The sequence below is a fragment of the Brassica rapa genome, chromosome A02 (assembly GCF_000309985.2).
Source record: "Brassica rapa cultivar Chiifu-401-42 chromosome A02, CAAS_Brap_v3.01, whole genome shotgun sequence".
Lineage (NCBI taxonomy): Eukaryota > Viridiplantae > Streptophyta > Magnoliopsida > Brassicales > Brassicaceae > Brassica > Brassica rapa.
Genome location: NC_024796.2, coordinates 26,970,401 through 26,988,706, shown reverse-complemented (window position 1 = coordinate 26,988,706; position 18,306 = coordinate 26,970,401). Strand labels below are relative to the sequence as shown.

At 37.8% G+C, this 18,306-nt stretch overlaps 3 protein-coding genes across 11 annotated transcripts; 2 read left to right on the top strand and 1 right to left on the bottom strand.

Annotated features, from left to right (window-relative positions):
- The first annotated feature begins 1,905 nt into the window (after positions 1-1,905).
- Positions 1,906-6,266, top strand: LOC103854132 (exocyst complex component EXO70E2). Of its 4 annotated transcripts, none has more exons than XM_033284847.1 (2): positions 1,906-4,079; positions 4,210-6,266. In XM_033284847.1, exon 2 carries the CDS (start codon positions 4,230-4,232, stop codon positions 6,168-6,170), a length of 1,941 nt encoding a protein of 646 aa, XP_033140738.1. In that variant the 5' UTR covers positions 1,906-4,079; positions 4,210-4,229; the 3' UTR covers positions 6,171-6,266. The 4 variants fall into 4 exon arrangements, with proteins under 4 accessions (XP_033140738.1, XP_033140737.1, XP_009129292.1 ...); XM_033284846.1 differs by having other exon boundaries at positions 1,907-4,075; XM_009131044.3 differs by having other exon boundaries at positions 3,770-4,079; positions 4,168-6,266.
- Positions 6,267-6,310: 44 nt separating this feature from the next.
- On the bottom strand, positions 6,311-11,199 carry LOC103854131 (protein RIK). Of its 6 annotated transcripts, none has more exons than XM_033284848.1 (13): positions 11,025-11,199; positions 10,717-10,867; positions 10,026-10,115; positions 9,909-9,943; positions 9,748-9,823; positions 9,332-9,448; positions 9,174-9,251; positions 8,782-8,875; positions 8,567-8,684; positions 7,964-8,468; positions 7,335-7,469; positions 6,677-6,944; positions 6,311-6,585 (listed from the first exon to the last, which is right to left on the bottom strand). In XM_033284848.1, exons 1-13 carry the CDS (start codon positions 11,102-11,104, stop codon positions 6,530-6,532), a joined length of 1,803 nt encoding a protein of 600 aa, XP_033140739.1. In that variant the 5' UTR covers positions 11,105-11,199; the 3' UTR covers positions 6,311-6,529. The 6 variants fall into 6 exon arrangements, 4 of the variants coding, with proteins under 4 accessions (XP_033140739.1, XP_033140740.1, XP_009129284.1 ...); XM_033284849.1 differs by having other exon boundaries at positions 8,788-8,875; XR_004455318.1 differs by having other exon boundaries at positions 6,318-6,585; positions 7,306-7,469.
- A 5,791-nt stretch (positions 11,200-16,990) lies between these two features.
- Positions 16,991-17,596, top strand: LOC103854327 (uncharacterized protein At4g04775). Its single transcript, XM_009131268.2, has 2 exons — positions 16,991-17,146; positions 17,231-17,596. Exons 1-2 carry the CDS (start codon positions 16,991-16,993, stop codon positions 17,594-17,596), a joined length of 522 nt encoding a protein of 173 aa, XP_009129516.2.
- The last annotated feature ends 710 nt before the right edge of the window (positions 17,597-18,306 follow it).

Here is an 18,306-nt window from a genome sequence, read left to right as displayed (position 1 = left end):
CTAATTCAATTACTAATCGCTTGAATAATTGCTAAATGATTATGTTTTCTTTTTGCTTATTGTTAGGAATGCAACGCCACTATACGAAATTTAACATTAATATAAGTAATCAATTACTGCGAAACATAAAATCATATATTATCAAAAATTGAAAACTCAGCTAACTTGTTTTTTCTACTATTTATAAATCTAAAATTATTGAACTAAAGTTTTCAAAAATTCAAACCGTATTATACAAACATTAATCTTAAACTTAATGAATTTGTTACAATCTTTAATTTCTGCCCACGATACGAGTAATCATCAAATCTATACTATTAAAAGGGAAGCACTCTTTAAAAATCTACTTATAAAAGGTTGTTGGACCCTTTTTTTTTTTGTCTTCCTTATATATTATATGTTGTTCCTATTTAATCTCACTTTGTTATCAACAAAATAAATATTATTAATTGAGCTTTGGGCGTTTAATTTAAAAAATATAATTTAACTGATACAACCCATTCAGAAAATAAAATTATAAATCCAATTAACTTTTGTTACAGAAAAAAAATTAACCAAATTAACTTTAGACCCATTTTTTTACAAAATCCCAAATTATGAAGACCATTTTATACATAAATACATATAAATGTAACATTATTTAAATTGTATGGATTTCTAATAATAAAATATCTGTCACAAACTGATTTTTTTTTTTTAAAAAAATTGATAATAGTTTGATAGAAAATTAAAAAAAGGAAAAAAAATAATACTTGCTTCACTATTTTGGTAAATTGATAATTAATATATTTATAAATAAAATTAACAATATTTGTTAAAAGAAATTTCTTATACAAGTCAAATGTATATTAATATATCAAAAATTTATAAAACAAAAAGCAAATTATATTTTTCTCAGTGGGTTAATAACGATCTTTTTTATTTTCAGATACTTTTACTATATTCATTTTATTATATTTTATCTCACTATATATGAGTTACTAGATTTTACGGTTCGACCACAAGTCTGATTCGGATATGAAAACTCAATAAAAACATTGTACCGGACTAAAATAATAATAATAGAACATCTTTAAAATATTTTAGATATCTAATAATAAATATAAATTCATTTAATATTTGAGTTTATGGTCACCAAAAAAATACCCGCGTTTTTTAAGCGCGGATCAAAATTTAGTAGTTAATTATAATGCAAAACCCACAACGATCAAGTTGTGAGAGTAGCCTTGAATCCTCTTGACCATTGGACCACGAAATTAATATGTTGTTTTTCCTATATAAATATTCCGGTCCTCAAATTGTCTATTTTCATTTGAATCGGCACGATTACAATGTTGCATTATCACTCAAATACTCAATACTAAAATGCTTTCTTTAATTAAAGAACGATGTGCACAGTGCCTATGGAATGATTTGTTTCCATTCCAAAGCATCTGAGAGATATTTGGTTTTCATGGACCTTTTATTTTTCTAGTATGGATTTGGTTCGTTTGGTTGTTCAGCAGTATTGATGAACACCAGCACTAAGTTCGTTTTACAATAGTTTTTGAGTCTTGAAAAGATAAAAATATTAATATTTAGTTACATATTACGGATTATATTTTAAAAGCAACTGATATAATATATGAATGATACTTGTAAAATACTCCCTCCGTTTTTTTATATAAGTCGTTTTAGAGGAATTTTTATGTTCCAAATTATATGACGTTTTCGGTTTTCTATGTAAAATTTATTAACACTTAATGTTATATGACCAATGATAATATACCTTCTATTTTATCATTGGTTGATTTGTGGTTAGGTAAATAATTAATGATGTTTTTGTTTAGAAAATATAAAAAATTAATGATTTTTTAATTCACGTGTATAATTCTAAAACGACTTATATTAAAAAACGGAGGGAGTAACTATCTAAAAATACATTAAAATTTCTTCGAGAACAATTATTTTATCCTTTTTTTTTATTTTTCAATTGTTTTTGTTTTTTTAGTGATGAGAAACTAAACTTAATGAAAAACTACTGTTTATAAGCCTATATCAGTATCACACACTTTGTGGCCCTTTTTAATTAAGATTTATATAAGAAAATCGCTTCGAACATAAATAGTGATAATGAAACATTACATCATGTTTACCTTTATTACAATCCTCTTTATATGTGCGAAAGATTAAGTCATTAAGAATTGTATAGTTATCGAAATAGCAATAATTAGTAGGATCGTGTTCTAGCACATGCAAATGGAGTGGTTCAAATTTTCGATTGAAATACGAAACTATTAGTCCTTCTATTTCATAACAAGTATCATTTTTTATCATTTTCCTCTTGTTACAAAAAAAAATGTCGCTTTACAATTCTAATATAAATTATATTTACTTTCAGTTAAAAATTAATTAAAAACTGCATTGATTTTATAAAAAAAAATTATTTATTTCAAATACTATTGTCTAAAAAGTATACTTACATATATTTTCGCCAATTTCTTAAGCTGTATATAAAAAATCAAAGTGACACTTATTTAAAAACATATAGAATATATATATTTAGAAAAAAGAAACGAAACTGTTATATGAAGTGATGATATATATAAGGCACTTCACTAATATATTGTTTCTACAACTTTGTAATTTGTATTAATATTATAAGATTTTAAAGTTGTTTTAATTTATTATTATCTTACAATTTCTCTTCTTCTACCAATTCTTATATGTCTTGATATATTTTACTCAGTTTATTAAAAGTCTTAAATACTACACATTATTTTTATGGACTTGACTTACAAAAGTCAACCAAGATATATTTTTGCTTTTGACTAAAGTACCTGAAATATCATATGCGTGTGTGATACGGTAAAGTTTCAGTAAACTTTTATTTCTCCACAAGCTGATACATAGCCGCAACTTCAACAGGGCTCAAACTTAATAAATTTGTAACAATCTTTAATTTCTGAACACGTTATGAGTAATCAAATATATATTACTAAAACTGGAATATTTTTGATATTGTTTTAAAACATGAATAAATGAAAATTGTTATGAAATATAAATAGCAGTATTTTTATTATTTCTTTTTATTTACACATTTAATCATTGCATTTACAATAAATTAAATATTTTTTGTACTTTTTTATTTATGGATTATGCCACTGTGTTTAAAATTAATTTAAAGTAACTAATTAAATTTCTGAAGTTTATCAAACCAAATTGATATTCATATATTAACCATTTTTAATATTATGTGAATATTACTTAAATCGTCTGTATTAAATAAGTATAACATTTATCCTATATTACATCAAATTACATTAAATTATAAATTTTATAATAAAATATTATATTCTACTATATATGTAAACTACAAAACATAAAAAAATATATATGAATTTTTTTTATAAAGCTAGCATTTTATAAGTTTACATTGAATATAAGTTAAATCAAATATCCGTGGGGAAGCGCTCATCAAATCAAAATCAAGTTCTAGTATTTTATTAGAATGTGAAACCTACAACGATCAAGTTGTGAGAGTAGCCTTGAGTCCTCTTGACCCTTGGACCACGAAATTAATATGTTGTTTTTCCTATATAAATATTCCGGTCCTCAACTACTTGCCTGTTTTCATTTGAATCGGCACGATTACATGATAACACCACTAATGTTGCATTATCACTCAATACTAAATATTACTACTATTTCATAATAACGCCAGTTGTGTTTTTCTGTGCACTTGTTTTGAAGCCGAGTGTGTTTAACAAAAATTAATTACATATAATAATCCATCAGTCTATTAATTAACTAATTGTGGACAAAAATAATAACTTGATAAAAAAAACAATAATAATAGAAATAAAATAACAGCGTAGACATTGTCTTCCGTTGAATCTTCTTCTTCCTCTGTTGTGGTCTGGTCTTATTAAAGAGAGAGAGAGAAAGCAAAAACAAATATCAGTCCCAAAAACACAAACGAAGATAAGGCAATTTTTGAAGAGAGAGAGAAGACTTTCCTGGAAAGTTTAGTGTTCCCCCAAGAAAGTCTGAATATTTCAATCAGAGTTAAGGCAGCTCTCGAGCTATCTTCAAAGTGGGTTTGTTCTTCTTCCCCAAAAGATCTCTCCTTTATGAATCTTTACTAAATTCCCACTTCAAAGTCTCAACCTTTCTTCCATTTTCTAGGCTTTTTGAATGCTGTACGGTTTAAAGCTTGTTCCTTTTTAGGCCTTAAGCTTATCTGAGAGATGGGAGAGTTTGAGTTAGATAGAGAAGAGAAGTTGATTACTGCCGCGAACTATCTCGTTCATGAACTTAGATCTGGCAAGAGCCTCACTAGAAACGCTAAGAAGGCTTTAGAGAGTCTCTCATCAGAGCTGTCTCGTGTAGTGGTGGTGAACTCTGAGGATGATAATAGATACGAGGAAGATGAGATCAAGACACGACTCAACGCTGTCTGCGAGAAGATCATGACTCGCGAGGTCGACGAAACCATGATCTGGGACTTGGGTTCAGAAGCAGGGAACGAGTTTCTAGACGCTGTGAACGAGCTGAGAGTGTTGATAGACGGAGGAACAACAGAGGAGGTCTCTCTGAGGAAAGCTCACGACGTTCTCCAAACGGCAATGGCCAGGCTTGAGGACGAGTTCAAGCATCTTCTCTCGGAGAACAAGTTACCATTCGAGCTCGAACACGCTTCCTTTAGGTCTGATCATTGCATTGAAGAAGGCTCTTTCGGTGCTGCTTCCACTGAGGATTTAATCATAGGAAGCAGCAGGAGAAACTCAGAGGAGATAGTAATCGATTTGGTTAGACCTGAGGTTATATCAGATCTCAAGAACATTGCCAGCACCATGGTTGCTTCGGGGTACGACCGGGAGTGTCTCCAGGTGTGTACAACGGTTAGAAAAGAGGCTCTTGATGAGTTTCTTTACCACCACGAGGTCGAGAAGCTGAGCATTGAAGATGTGTTGAAGATGGATTGGGCTACGTTGAATACAAACATCAAGAAATGGGTTCGGGTGATGAGAAGCATCGTGCAGGTGTACTTAGTTAGCGAGAAGTCTCTGAACGATCAGATCTTCGGGGAGGAAGAGGAGGAGGAGGAGTCTGTAACGTGTTTTGTCGATACAGTGAAGGCTCCTGTGATGCAGCTGCTTAACTTCGGTGAGGCCGTGTCTCTCGGGCCGCGACAGCCCGAGAAACTCCTCAGGATTCTTGAAATGTATGAGCTGGCTTCCGAGCTATTACCTGAGATTGATGTACTCTTCTCAGGTAATCAGCTCGGCTCCTCCGTGAGGGGAGAGTACAGAGAAGTGATGAGGAGGCTCGGGGAATGCGCGAGAGCGACGTTCCTCGAGTTCAAAAGCGCTATTGCCTCTGATGTTTCCTCTCATCCTTTCCCTGGAGGAGCGGTCCACCCGCTTACTAACTACGTTATGAACTACCTCATGGCGTTGACGGACTTTAGTCAGACGCTAGACTCGCTTCTCATGGAGCATGATGATGTGGAGGATCTCTCAATACCACCGTCGCCGGATGTTATTAGTCCGGCGATGGTGGTTGAAGAAGAGTCTGCTTACGAGAACTCTTCTTCGCCGGAGAAGTTTTTGGCCATGACTAAGCATTTCTACTCTATTACATCTGTTCTTGAAGCTAATCTTGAAGAGAAAGCGAAGCTGTACAGAGATGTGTCTCTGAGGCACATCTTTCTCTTGAACAACATACATTACATGACAAGGAAAGTGCTTAAGTCCGAGCTGAAGCATATCTTTGGCGACAAGTGGAACAGAAAGCATACGTGGAAGTTTCAGCAGCAAGCGACGGAGTACGAACGCTCCACCTGGCTTCCTGTCCTGTCTTTCCTCAAGGATGATACTTCAGGTTCTGGCTCTGGTTCAGGTTCAAGAAGCTTGCGGCCGAGGGAGAGGTTTCAAGGATTCAACACTGCGTTTGAGGAAGTGTACAAGGCGCAGACCGGGTGGCTGATCTCGGACGAGAGGCTGAGAGAAGATGTGAGGACGAAGGCGTCCATGTGGGTGATTCAAGCGTACTGGACGTTTTACAGTAGACACAAGAACAATGTGAGTGAGAGGTATATCAAGTACAGTACTGATGATCTTGAGAAGCTCTTGTTGGATCTCTTTGCTGGTTCTTCTAAATCCTTGAACAATTCTTACAGAAGATGAAGTGAATCAGATGATTGAACTTTATGTTATTGGTATACACATGTTTGTATTGAATTTATTTGACCTTTGTAATATTTATATTCATCATTTCATGAATATGTTTTAGTGAAATAAAGGTTGACATTTAATAGAATTAAAAGGTATAAATTGGAAAAGGCTTCTCTATTGGTGTGTATTCGTAAAGAGGTACAACAAAAGGGGCATCACAAAATCAGCCATAGTAATAGGTTGCAAGACAAATGTAAGCTAATGTCTTATAACTTTATATCAGGACAAGGCTTCTCTATTGTTTCAAGCATAGCCTGGAATTTTGTTTTGCCAGATCAGATGGTTCCATCATACCATTACACTGTCAATGTCTAGTCTTCATCATCGTCATCATCATCCCCATACTCCATCAATTTTATTAAAGTATCTGCAACATCAGGGGGTGACTGATCAAAAATCTGATGATATGTTATGCTTAAGTTACACAAGAACAGAGTGGGTTAATTCTAGTCTTATACCTGGAACTGGATTTGGTTTCTTAATAGTGATTTGGTCCTCCTGTAATCTTGGAGCTGGAGGTTGTTTTGATGGTGTAAATCGCGGTGGTGGAGGAAGCATGGTTCTCGATGATGGAGGAGACACATCCCTCGAAGGTGGTGGTTGGATGGTCTTTGGTGGAGGAGGAGGCATCATGGATCGTTGTGAAGGCAGTGATCCCACTCCATTTGCTGTTGGCTCACGTATATTCTTTGGAGCAACTTCACCTGCCATTGCTGACTCGGACTTCTGCAATAAATGATAGGAGTATAACATCGCCATTTTACAATACAACAGTTAGATAATTGTATAGGCAGATAAATAGTGATAATGCAAATATACAAAGAGAGTAAAGCTTGTTTCAAATCCAGGACCAAGATGTACCCTAAAGCTAAACCTTCACAAGCTCATTCAGGACCTAAGTGAACTAAAATAACATCTTCAATCAGATAAGCTCTCCTTAAAGACGCAAGTTAAAGATCATTACGATGTAGCTGGTTTCAAAGACTGCCTTAGAAACACTGATTGGAGATAAAAAAAAATTAAAAGTACCATAGATATTTTATGGAGGATGAGCCTATTCTACCATAAATACAAGCCTAATGCCAACCTAAATGAAAGGTACGTAAGTGTAGATACATGGGAGCATGCACACAAGGGAGACATGTCACGACTTTCGAAGGACGTTTTAAAAGTAAAAAGGTTCTGATTCTGATCGCCAAACTGAAGCAAGGATGACTGCAAACACATGGTGCCTCCAATATTAAGAATACCCTGTGAAACATTCAAACCAATGGCCCACGGGTCCAGAATCAGCTAGTTAGCTTCTTAGAAGTTCAGAAAAATACCTGGAATAGTAAGGGAAAAAGTCAGCACAGGATAAAAACTATTACAGTACAACTGAAAGAACGCATCAGAAACCATGGACTTCCAAGATAATTGTAATTCCCCAATAAAAAGTTTTCGTAATCAGGTTTGAAACTTTTATAAACAGTAAAAATTCACACACGCAAATGCTTATGAAGATAGCTACACTTACATACTACTTAACCTTTAAACTTCCAGAAGACAAATTTTCAACAGTACCCAAAATATCTAACCATTTTCCCATTTAAAAAACTTACCTGATCATTGCTTATTGCTTACAAGTTTCAAACAACCATAAACACAGGTTCTCACAAGATAACTCAGTTATGGAAGATAACATGGGCTTCGAACCATCCGTTTCTCCCTAAAACCATTGCAATTCCAGAAAAAGTTATGTTTACCTCTTTGGATTTTGCTGGGACTTTACAATCAGCTGGTAGCTCCTGAAACTTGCGCTTCTGGGGTGGACGCCTTTCCGTTTCCTTACTTGGAATACCACTTGGCTTTGATAAGGCGGCAGATGTCAACAAAGTAGGGGGCACGGTGGAGACAACAGGAGTAACAGATTGCTTAAGGACTTGAGCAACTTGTTGCAGTGGAGTGGCTTGAGGGTATATTCCGGCATACCCACTATAACTAGTTCCACCAGCCGCAGGTTGTAAGTAACTGACTGGACTTGGTCGCAAGTGCCCACCGTTTGAGATCCCTGGAGGCTGAAACACTGGAAACTGAGGATACAGAGTTGTTGTTGCTGGAGGAACTGGAAATGGATTAACAGCATTTGGCGATGTCATCAAACCATATGATGAACTCAAATTTGGCTTTTGTGCGGTTTCAGGAATCGGAGCTCCAGCAAGCAGTTGCTGTGGTGGTGGTACAGCACCATACACCTTGCTTGAGGAAACCCTACAAATTTTTGTAAGACAACCATATAAAACTAAAAGTAAAGACGAAAAGATGATCTATGGCAACATTTGGAAGATATTTTGGAAGATAAAACGAACCTTGAAGCCCCGAATTCAACACTGATTGTATCCATAAGATTCTCAGCTAAACGTTTTGCATCGTCAATGCTTTTCGGGTTGCTACTAGACAATAACAGATGCAATGGTTGCTGTGCTTCTGCAATAATGCGTAAAAAAACAGGAAGCTGCATTACATTACATAAAGCGCACCTTTAAGATGAGACAAAGGCAAACACAAATGAGGTAAAATTAACCTTCACCATGTTGGTTCTCAAGGTTCCCTGAACCACGCCCTCTTAGTACAACGGTTGCTCCTGTTTCATTCATAATGTGATTTATATACTGATCCTGCATGTAGGAAAGCCAACCACCAACAACACAAAAAACGTTCTCTCCCGGTTGCACGGAGATGTCGGAGAGAGCTTCAACATTAGAACCTCTCGAATTCATAACAAATATAATGCAAAAGTAAAACAAAGATGAAAACCTAGAGCAATAGACAAGCACTTCTACTGATTCTTTTATACAGTTTTAAGTTATAAAATAAGGAAAGGTGCTGAGCTATTTTATATCGGACTAGAGATTCAGTTCTTTTGATGTAAATTAGAAATAACAAAGGGTAGTAGGAGAATGAAAGAAGACTGACGTTAGGCCCACGAATACGAGCAGCAACATTAGATGATGGGTCAGCTTCAAAACCCAAATAAACGCATGTGTTCAGCATCTGGAATGAAAACATAGTTCAGTTTATTGCTGGCCTTATTTCATAACTATAAAAAAGAAGTGTGACATTACACTCTCTACCTTGACCGTCGGAGAACCAACCAACCCGACCTGTGAGTTTGTTTTCTGTTTCATCATCTCCTCAATCATAGCTGCTGCACGATCAACTGCTAAAATTCGCTCTGTAGTCTCTTTTAACTGCAGTTGTGATAACAAGCGTAAGAAAACAGGCCAAATTCTCAAAGCTCAGAGGTCATATAAAACCTCACAGCTTACTGTAATACATAGGTTGCTTTAGCCATAAACGTTTTACTCTTTTGCCCATCACATGCTACATTTATCATATTAACATTTCTACCATCATTATACACCACTATTACCAATAATTTCCATAAGGAAACTTAAGCAACTTAAGTCACACAGTAAAGCACAAATCATCAGCTTATTAACCTATCCCTTTCACTAGTATTCTGTTAAGATAAAAAAGGATAACATACATGGGCAGCAGCAGATATGTGAAGATATAATGGCTTTTCACCATCAGGAGGTGCATTTGGAGGACGATACTTGCCCCTACAAGAACGAAATTCATCAATCCAAAATAGAAAAGATCACTGTATAAAAATAAAAATTCCGTGGATAAAAATGTTGGACAAACCTAGTAATCACCACAGCACCAGTAGACCTCTGAATCTGCAAGAAGAAAAAGAAGCTAAAAACACGAGAAGAGACAAATGTTATCTTATATTATGCACAGAAAGCCACAAACGCTTACTTCTTCTTGAGTTGAGCGTTTAGTAAGCTTGTGCCTAAGAGAAGCTTCAGCATCGTTGATAACGATTTCTCTAGCTATGGTTAGCTCATCCTGGATGGACATGCAACAAAAAAAAAATACAATGAATCATCATGTTAGAATTACAGGATGAAAGGATATAAAGGAAAAATAACAACAACCAACAGCTCGTTCAGTATGTATACACATGCAATAATGTTAAAGTGACAAACAGAGTGGCAATATTTGGGGTGTTTGTGGAATCTCATGCATTAACAAATAAGAAACTGTACCAACCATACGGTAAAACTACTAATAACGAGAGAAAAAACTACCAATAACCGGATACCAAATAACCAGGACACGATTCAGATAAACAACACGATAACATATCCTCTCTGCACTAGCTAATACACAGCGCAATAGCTAAACTAAGAGAAGAGTTGAGCCCCAAAAGAGAGTAAGAGTTGCAGTCCTCTAACGAATCTATAACCGGATACCAAATAACCAAAAGACATGATTCAAATAAACAAACAATAGCTAAGTTCAGAGAAGAGTTGAGCTCTAAAAGATCCAGTGTTCTATAACTCGAGTCTAGACGCGTGTCTAGGTGCCTGCCTAAACAATAATCCTCTCTACAAGACGCCTAAACAGGTTTCTTGAACATTGAAAAAACAGGGTAAGGGTGAATTACTTGAATAAGTTTTGGAAGTGGGGTTTGGAAGAATGGAGCAACAGTGTTGGTAGCAGCAGGAGGAACATTGATAGCAGCATTGCCTAATCGAGGAAGCACAACTCCAGCTGCAACAAGCTGCTCCGCGGGCTGATCCCACTTTCTCTTTCTCCTGCCACAACATTAGGATGCAAATTGGATAAAGAAGCAATCCAGGGAAGATGCAAAATCCAAATTACAATTGGCATGAGCAGAAATAAAAAAAATTGATTTTTTACGAAAAATTGCATCAGATGGTAGAGATTGGAAGGAAGGGGAAAAGAGGTAACCTTTGCCTCGTTCGAGAAGCATCGTTCGTTGTAGCCGAGTCGCTAGGAGGAACCCGAGCCTCATCGCACTTGTCTGTCATCTTCAATATAGAAAGTTGGAATCTTTACGATTTCACGGCTACGAATACGAAGAAGAATTAGTTGGAAGAAGCTACACAAATCGGACGGCGTAAACTTTTCCTTTTTTCTTTTTTGCCTTTATTACAAAAAAAAGAAGGCGAAACTTGGTGGGTCCCATTCCAAAATTTCCAGCTCCGGTTAAAACTTGGTTTAGTTTGATAGATAGCAAAGTATTGGAATTCTTTTGGGAAGAAAAAAAAAATATAAAATCCGATTCTTGAAGCATGCATGATATTTGTTAAACATGGGTTCAGGAATCTTTGAATTTTGGTGACACTAAGAAGCAAAACATAATCTTTATAAAATCATTAACACAGCAGCAAGTATCATAAAGCTATATTCGATCTGTTCTTTGCCAAATAATAGTGATCAACTGATCATGTATAATTGTGTCACATGCTAGAGGCGAAGGCTTTGTATCGTTTGGTGACAACTCGTCGTGTAGGAGTGTTGTTAAAAGGTGAAGTCTTGGATTCGAGCAACGTCAAGCGTATTAATAACCTACCGGTAAAGGTGTTTTCTCCTACGGTGAGAGGTTAGAGTCGGTGCCCTATAAGGCTGCGAGCATGGGGTCTTTAGTGGGTGGGACGAGTTGTCACAAATATTTCTATATATATGACCAACTGCAGCATCAACTGCATTTCAAATATCTTTCAATGCTTTCCACCCAAAATTCTTGGAGTTATTGGATATTCACCGTCTAATGCCAGGTTATTTGAAGGCTGACAATGATGCATGTTTTTTTTCAAATGCACTCGTATTTTGATAAGACTACAGGGTGAGTTCCATTGTAGTTTTGACATTTCAATTTATCTCATTTTCTTATGTTATGCTCACTTGCCTAAAAAAAATTATGATATGATAAACCCTCTGTCCCTCTGGCCAAGTTTCATAGCCGTAAACAGACTATTTATTAAAAGATCAGTAGTTTCCCAGAAACATGTTGTTGAAATACAAATGCCAAAGAACCTATCCAAGCCTCTACACTGTCTTCCTAAGTAATCATAAAGGTTTCTAGAAAATAAATATAGGGATGGATGTGTAAATTCCATCGGAGATTCTTAAGGTAAATCAGGAAGACAACCTTTAGTTTTCTTTGTTTAATCAGCCTCACAGACACACATTCATCGAAGATTTTTTTACTTCCTAAGACACTTTATGTCTTATGTATTACATAAAGAGACACTTCCCACTTGAGGAGCACTTTATGTGTGGTTATTGTCTTGCATACCCTCAATATTGACCACACTAAGGTAAGGCTAACCCAAGACACCTAACCATGATTATATTTTTATAATATTTTTCTACTCTTTAGTGTTCTGTCGGAAATTAGAAAACACACAGAAACCACTTTTCACTTTCCTAAATCCCTAACCCTAATTTCTCGAAAAGCTCTCTATTTCTTATCTTTCTCTGTATCGTTTCCGTCGGTGACACCAAATTCAAGGAAACTCAATGACGAAAAAGAAGGCCAAGAAGAAACCCACGGCGACACCGGAACCGGATTCACCGCAAGACGCTTCAGGTCAGCATTTGTTCCTCCTTCTTTTCATTTCAACATCCAATAATTTTTCAAAATTATGAGAGGGTCTTTGCCACCAGATCTACGCCGGTGAAACCGTGTTTTGTAATTTTGATTGTCCAAATTAGGAGACTAACTACTTGCCCTGCTCCAAATTTCAGGGTCTTTTCAACCAGATCTACGTCTCCCGCCACGATTATTTGCCACAGATCGATTCCCAACAAAGCGTCTTAACATCTACTCCTCACCGGAGATCCTCCCCTTCCTTCGTCATGTTCTTAGAGACACCAAGGAGTTCCAAATAATTCGAGAGTCTTGTTTCGGAAAGCTTTTCGACATACCAGCCCGTCAATGTCCAGTATCTGCTAAGCTCATTCACTCATTTCTCACTCGCCAGCTTGTCTGTCTACCCAAAAATACGCTTTGGTCTGTTTTTGGTGGGAACCCTCTCCGCTATGGTCTTCAAGAGTTTGGGACGGTGACTGGTCTGAATTGCGCCTCTTTCCCTGAAGGATACCACCCCGACACCGCAAAGCCAGTTGTTGCGGGGAAAGACGAAGTCTGGAAGAGACTGTTTGGGAAGAAGACGATGGTAACGATTGCCGAACTTTGTCTGATGCTTGAAGAGGATAAGAAGATGGAACATTGGAAGAAGATACGTATAGCTTTAATCATCATTGTCGACGGTGTTCTCATTGCTCACAAACAACAAGCACGCGCCACTCCTCGATATGTCAAGATGCTTAAAAACCTCAAAACTTTCTTTGCCTTTCCTTGGGGCAGAGAATCATTCGTGAAGACCATCTCATGCATGAAACCCCCCAAACCGTCTCTCAAAAACGGCAACGATCCTGTTTCTTGGCTTGTTTGAAAGCTCAAACAAGACTCTTTCAGACTTCAAAGCTTCCCTTTGACACTTCAATTGGTGGCATTTCGCGCCATCCCCCAGCTGTTATCTTTCATTCCTGCGGAACCCGACCAGCGCACACTCATGGACTTAGAAGATGGTTATCTACCACAACACAAATCCATCGATTCTATCGGTGTCCGCCGTGTTGAATTCTCCTCGGATGTAAGTCATCATATTATTATATCTTACTGCCCTTATATTGAACATAAAATGTTTAATTAACTTATGCACGCTCCACTGTCTCAGCTTGCTGTCTCACCGATTATACCTATTGAAAGCCAACCGCAGTCTGGCTGGGGAGAGTGGCCCAACGACCCCAAGGATGACTGTGTAATATACATGGAACAATTGATAGCTGATCAGTTCACTTTCAACAAAGGGATGTGGCCTGCTGGTGTCACAACCGAGCCTTTGCTTATTAAGCCTAAAGCTCGTGGTCATCGAAAGGGCATGTTTCCGACTCGGGTTAAGCAATCTCTCAAACCAAAGAAGGTCATCAAGAAGGAGACGTCCTCAAGGAAGCAAAGGCGCATCAGTTCGTACTTTACACGTTCAAGTGTCGCCAGTTTCACCAACGAACAGCTCTCGGAAATGGTGTTGAAACTTCAAAAGCAGATGAAGCAGCTGCACAAACTCTTGCAAAAAAAGAAGAAGACATCTCATCCAATGCAAAGATCATTCCATACACTTATATCCCGTAGCAAGAAACCCGCGACATCTCATAAGGCTAGACATGAAGCACCAATCCATCAGGTATTTTTTTATAGTTTTTGTTCTTCATATCGACCCATACTTTTTTAATAAACCAAAGAGTTCTTTAATGACTTCCAATGCAAATTATTATTTTAGGATGTTCCCGACACATCTCACCATCAACATCAGCCTGTTCAGGCACCACCACTCGATGATGATCATCCAACTGATCAGGTTTTGTTCAATCAAACTCTGTTTCTCATACATTGCAAACACTTTCTCTTATTATTGCTTACACAGTCTGTTTTGTTACGGTTGTAGGATGTGGATGCAATGGAGACAGATGAGCAACCATCCAGCCAGTCACCTATCATAAGTCAGTATGCAGTTCATCTACAACGTCAGGCTTCTGCAAGCCTGAACACTCCTCTTCAAACGACTCCAAACGACTCGCCCCCACGCACCCCTACTCCTTTCAGCTCCCCTGATAGTGTGGAAACCATCCACACACCAACTGTCCACGGCCTTTCCGACCACAACCACACCACCGTCCACACATCCCCTGACCACAACTCAGACTCTGAGATGATCCCTCCTGACGAGAATACCACCAACACGATTCCTGAGGACGACATCCAGACAACCCCTAACCAGCCCATCGTTCCACCTCATCCTCACAGACACCTATCAAACCGACCAGAGCCAAAATCTGTTATATATGATAAAAGTGATCACCCCAACAGCCCCGAGATTAACCACATTCTATGTCATGGTCTCAGGATATATGATCCCATCTCCCCAGACCCACCTCTTTCCAACCCACCAATATTCGACTCTACAATTGGTCCATCTTCTGCGCCAGATATTCCATTACGATTGTCACCACTGTCTTTTACACCACTTACCTCACCGGCTAAGAGTAATGATAGTGGTTTAGGTTTCCTCTCTCACACTGCCACACCCAATGCTTTTGCAGCCACAGCTTCAACCTCTCCACCAGTGATAGGACGTCCAACAATCGTACCTGCCCCAGCTGATGAGGTATCGTTTTTTCCATCTCTTTGTCCACTTCCACACTCACAATTCATCTGTGTTCATCTTGTTAATTACATGATGCTATGTAAACATTACAGTCTCAGGGTGATGATGAGGCAGTTATCGACCTCACACAGACAAAAGATCCCCCGAGGCACGTTCCATCTATGGAACAGAACCATCTGGCCAAAGAATTATTCAGTTCTCCACTTGTTCCTGCTATAGCCCTCATCAGCCCACTCCCACAGATGGAATGGGACCTGTTTGAGAAAATTCTTAAAGCAAACATTAACGTGTAAGTTTTGCAAACACTGAACCACTCTTATTACATTTTCACATTGTTCCTCATATCCCATCAATTTTTTTTGCATCGCAGATACCATACTACCCGGTTTGAATTTGAATTTTCCAACAAATCTCTTCTCCAATTAGCAGAACCAAAGCAATGGACAACAACCTATGTAAGTCCCGATCTCTGATTCATTTTTCCTGGTCTCAATGCTGTTTAAAAACTCACGGTCAGTTTTCCCACAGCAAATGGAATTGCTTGTTCACATGCTTTCCGCGCGACACTCAGACATACTACAGAGGGAACATGCAGCCTTCGCCCCACCCACTCTAGCAAAAATTATTCAGGACAACCATGTCGATTTCAGCAAGTCTAGAAAGAAAAACACTTTCGTCTGGGATGCTAATTTGGTCGACATTGTTCTCCTTCCCGGTAAGAAGTGGATGGAAGATGTCCACACAATCTACACTCCTATGCTCTGGAACGACTCTCACTGGGTGGGCTTAGCAATCAACCTAGACTTGGGGTTCGTTGAAATACTTGATCCTCTTTCTTCTTTATACGGCGTCAGGCGAGTCACGAAGTTCATGAAGCCTTTGGTCGATTCTCTTCCTTACGTTGTCAAGAAAGTCGCTATGTGTGAGCATACCCAATTCCGTGGACTGAAGCCGTTTATGTGGAAACGCATTCCAGACCTGTACACAAACACTCGCTCTGGTGACTGCGGACCTGTCAGTATGAAGTTCCTAGAGATGCACGCCCATGGTGACCCACCCCCTCAGATGAGCAGCATCACAGACCGCATTGTGGACAACATACGCAAGCAGTATGCGATGGACATCTACAAGACCATAGTCTTGCCTTCATATTATGCTGCACGGTTCACTGATGCTTAGACGATATCACCTATTTCCCTCCCTTTTTTTGTGTACTATTTGGGAGTTTTCGGATTCTGCTTCTGTTGTAACGCAGTGCTCTTCGTCATGTTTCTGTCAAAAACTTAACGCTCTCTATCACTTTCAAACTCTATCTAAACTTTCTTATGCTTACTACTTACCTTTTATTGTGTTTCTATAGCTTAGAATATGGTCACGTCAATTGTAGATGATGCATTCTTACATATTATATCCACATCCACATAAACATACTTTCACGTCGACAAACAGACCAACCGGTTAATGTAGAATATTCGATTTCCTCGAATTGATTTTGCAAGACCAACAAATATAATGAAACTTTTTTTTGTTAACCTCCTCCAAAATGCAGCCGGAACTCAAACAAAAGTTCGTTTCTATTTAATAATCTCACCTACCAAAATCCCTAGCCAGATCTGATTTCATATTCTCTATTTACGTCTTCCTCTTGTTTTTACAAAATTCTCAAACAAATACGCAAACATGAGCTCTTCCTCCTCTTCCTCACTATCCAGCACAAGGAGTCGAACTGTTGGCATCCCAACTACCTGTTGGTGTGGATCGAAGCTGACTACATTCGGGGCTCAGACGAAGGAGAATCTCTTCCGAAGGTTTTACCGTTGCAAATTAGGCGTACAGGTATGCTCCAACAACTTTTCTTAACACACTGCTGATAGTTCCTAGCGCCAATGTACTGGACTAGTCTTTTCTTGTAACTTTCAGAGGAAAACAGAGCACCACTTGTTCAAATGGGTTGACGAGGCCATTGTTGACGAGGTTAACATGGTAGATGCTAAACATAATCAGCTAAAGGAAGATGTGGACTCATTCAAGATCTACACTACACAACGTCTCGAAAAACAGGCAATACAATTCGACAAAGCCCTCATTCAGCTCAATAGTCTGATTGCTGACAAAGCTACTAGCTCAGGGACAAACGACAACTCAACTATTGCCACAAAAGATACTCTACAGCCACCCAATCAGCCCTCCGATGCAAATAACTCTCGGGCACAACTTATCAACATTGCTGTTGCAGCCATTGTAGTAGGAACAATGACATGGATTTACGCCAAGATCACTAACTAGTCACAGATCTATTTAGTTTGTTTACTCGAACAATTGTATCACCCTGCTTATGTTTTATGGACAACTCTTTCTGCATCCATTAACTCTTGTGTTTTGTAATGTAATGTTCTATCTACGCTTTAAACGTTCGAATCCTCATGCCCATTTCGCAGTTTCGTTAAGTTCATCAACTCGTTAGCCTTATCACATGTATCATCCTACTCACACTATATGAATCTTCATAAACATTTGCCCACGTCCACAGATAATTTAACTTCGCAAAAATTCGTGTGATAATTTAACTTAAAAGATGTGCAATCAAACGTGTACACGTCCACAGATAAATTAAATTCAAAAACATTCGTTCACAACTTCGTAAAGTTTGCTCCGTTAAGTTTGCTCTAAAAACGTAGAACCCAACAACAACTACAAGAACAACTACAATAAGTTGCAAAATACAGAGAAGCGCCACAATTGTTTTTCAATCTCCAAAAAGGGCCTTTTAGAACACCAAGCATGTCTTTCCAACCAACCAGCAAATGATCCACAACAAAAAAATCTTGCAAAACAAACTATTAGATGGGGTTGGCGCAGTTCGTGCGATTGTGCCCATACCCTCCACACCTACCACACCTGTTCTGCACAAGTTTCTTCTTTGGAACCTACATGATCACAACAACACCATCACCCAAACAGCAATTCAAACCAAAATATCTTTATATACAAAACGT

Excerpts from the sequence above, each read along its gene's own strand:
- LOC103854132 (XM_033284847.1), top strand. The coding sequence starts at position 4,230 with ATGGGAGAGTTTGAGTTAGATAGAGAAGAGAAGTTGATTACTGCCGCG.
- LOC103854131 (XM_033284848.1), bottom strand. The coding sequence starts at position 11,104 with ATGACAGACAAGTGCGATGAGGCTCGGGTTCCTCCTAGCGACTCGGCT. Across the intron at positions 6,945-7,334 it reads CCTTGTGTGCATGCTCCCAT|AAGTCCGAGTCAGCAATGGC; the intron begins GTATCTACACTT and ends CATTTATTGCAG. Across the intron at positions 6,586-6,676 it reads GAAACCAAATCCAGTTCCAG|ATACTTTAATAAAATTGATG; the intron begins GTATAAGACTAG and ends CTGATGTTGCAG.
- LOC103854327 (XM_009131268.2), top strand. The coding sequence starts at position 16,991 with ATGAGCTCTTCCTCCTCTTCCTCACTATCCAGCACAAGGAGTCGAACT. Across the intron at positions 17,147-17,230 it reads GTTGCAAATTAGGCGTACAG|AGGAAAACAGAGCACCACTT; the intron begins GTATGCTCCAAC and ends TGTAACTTTCAG.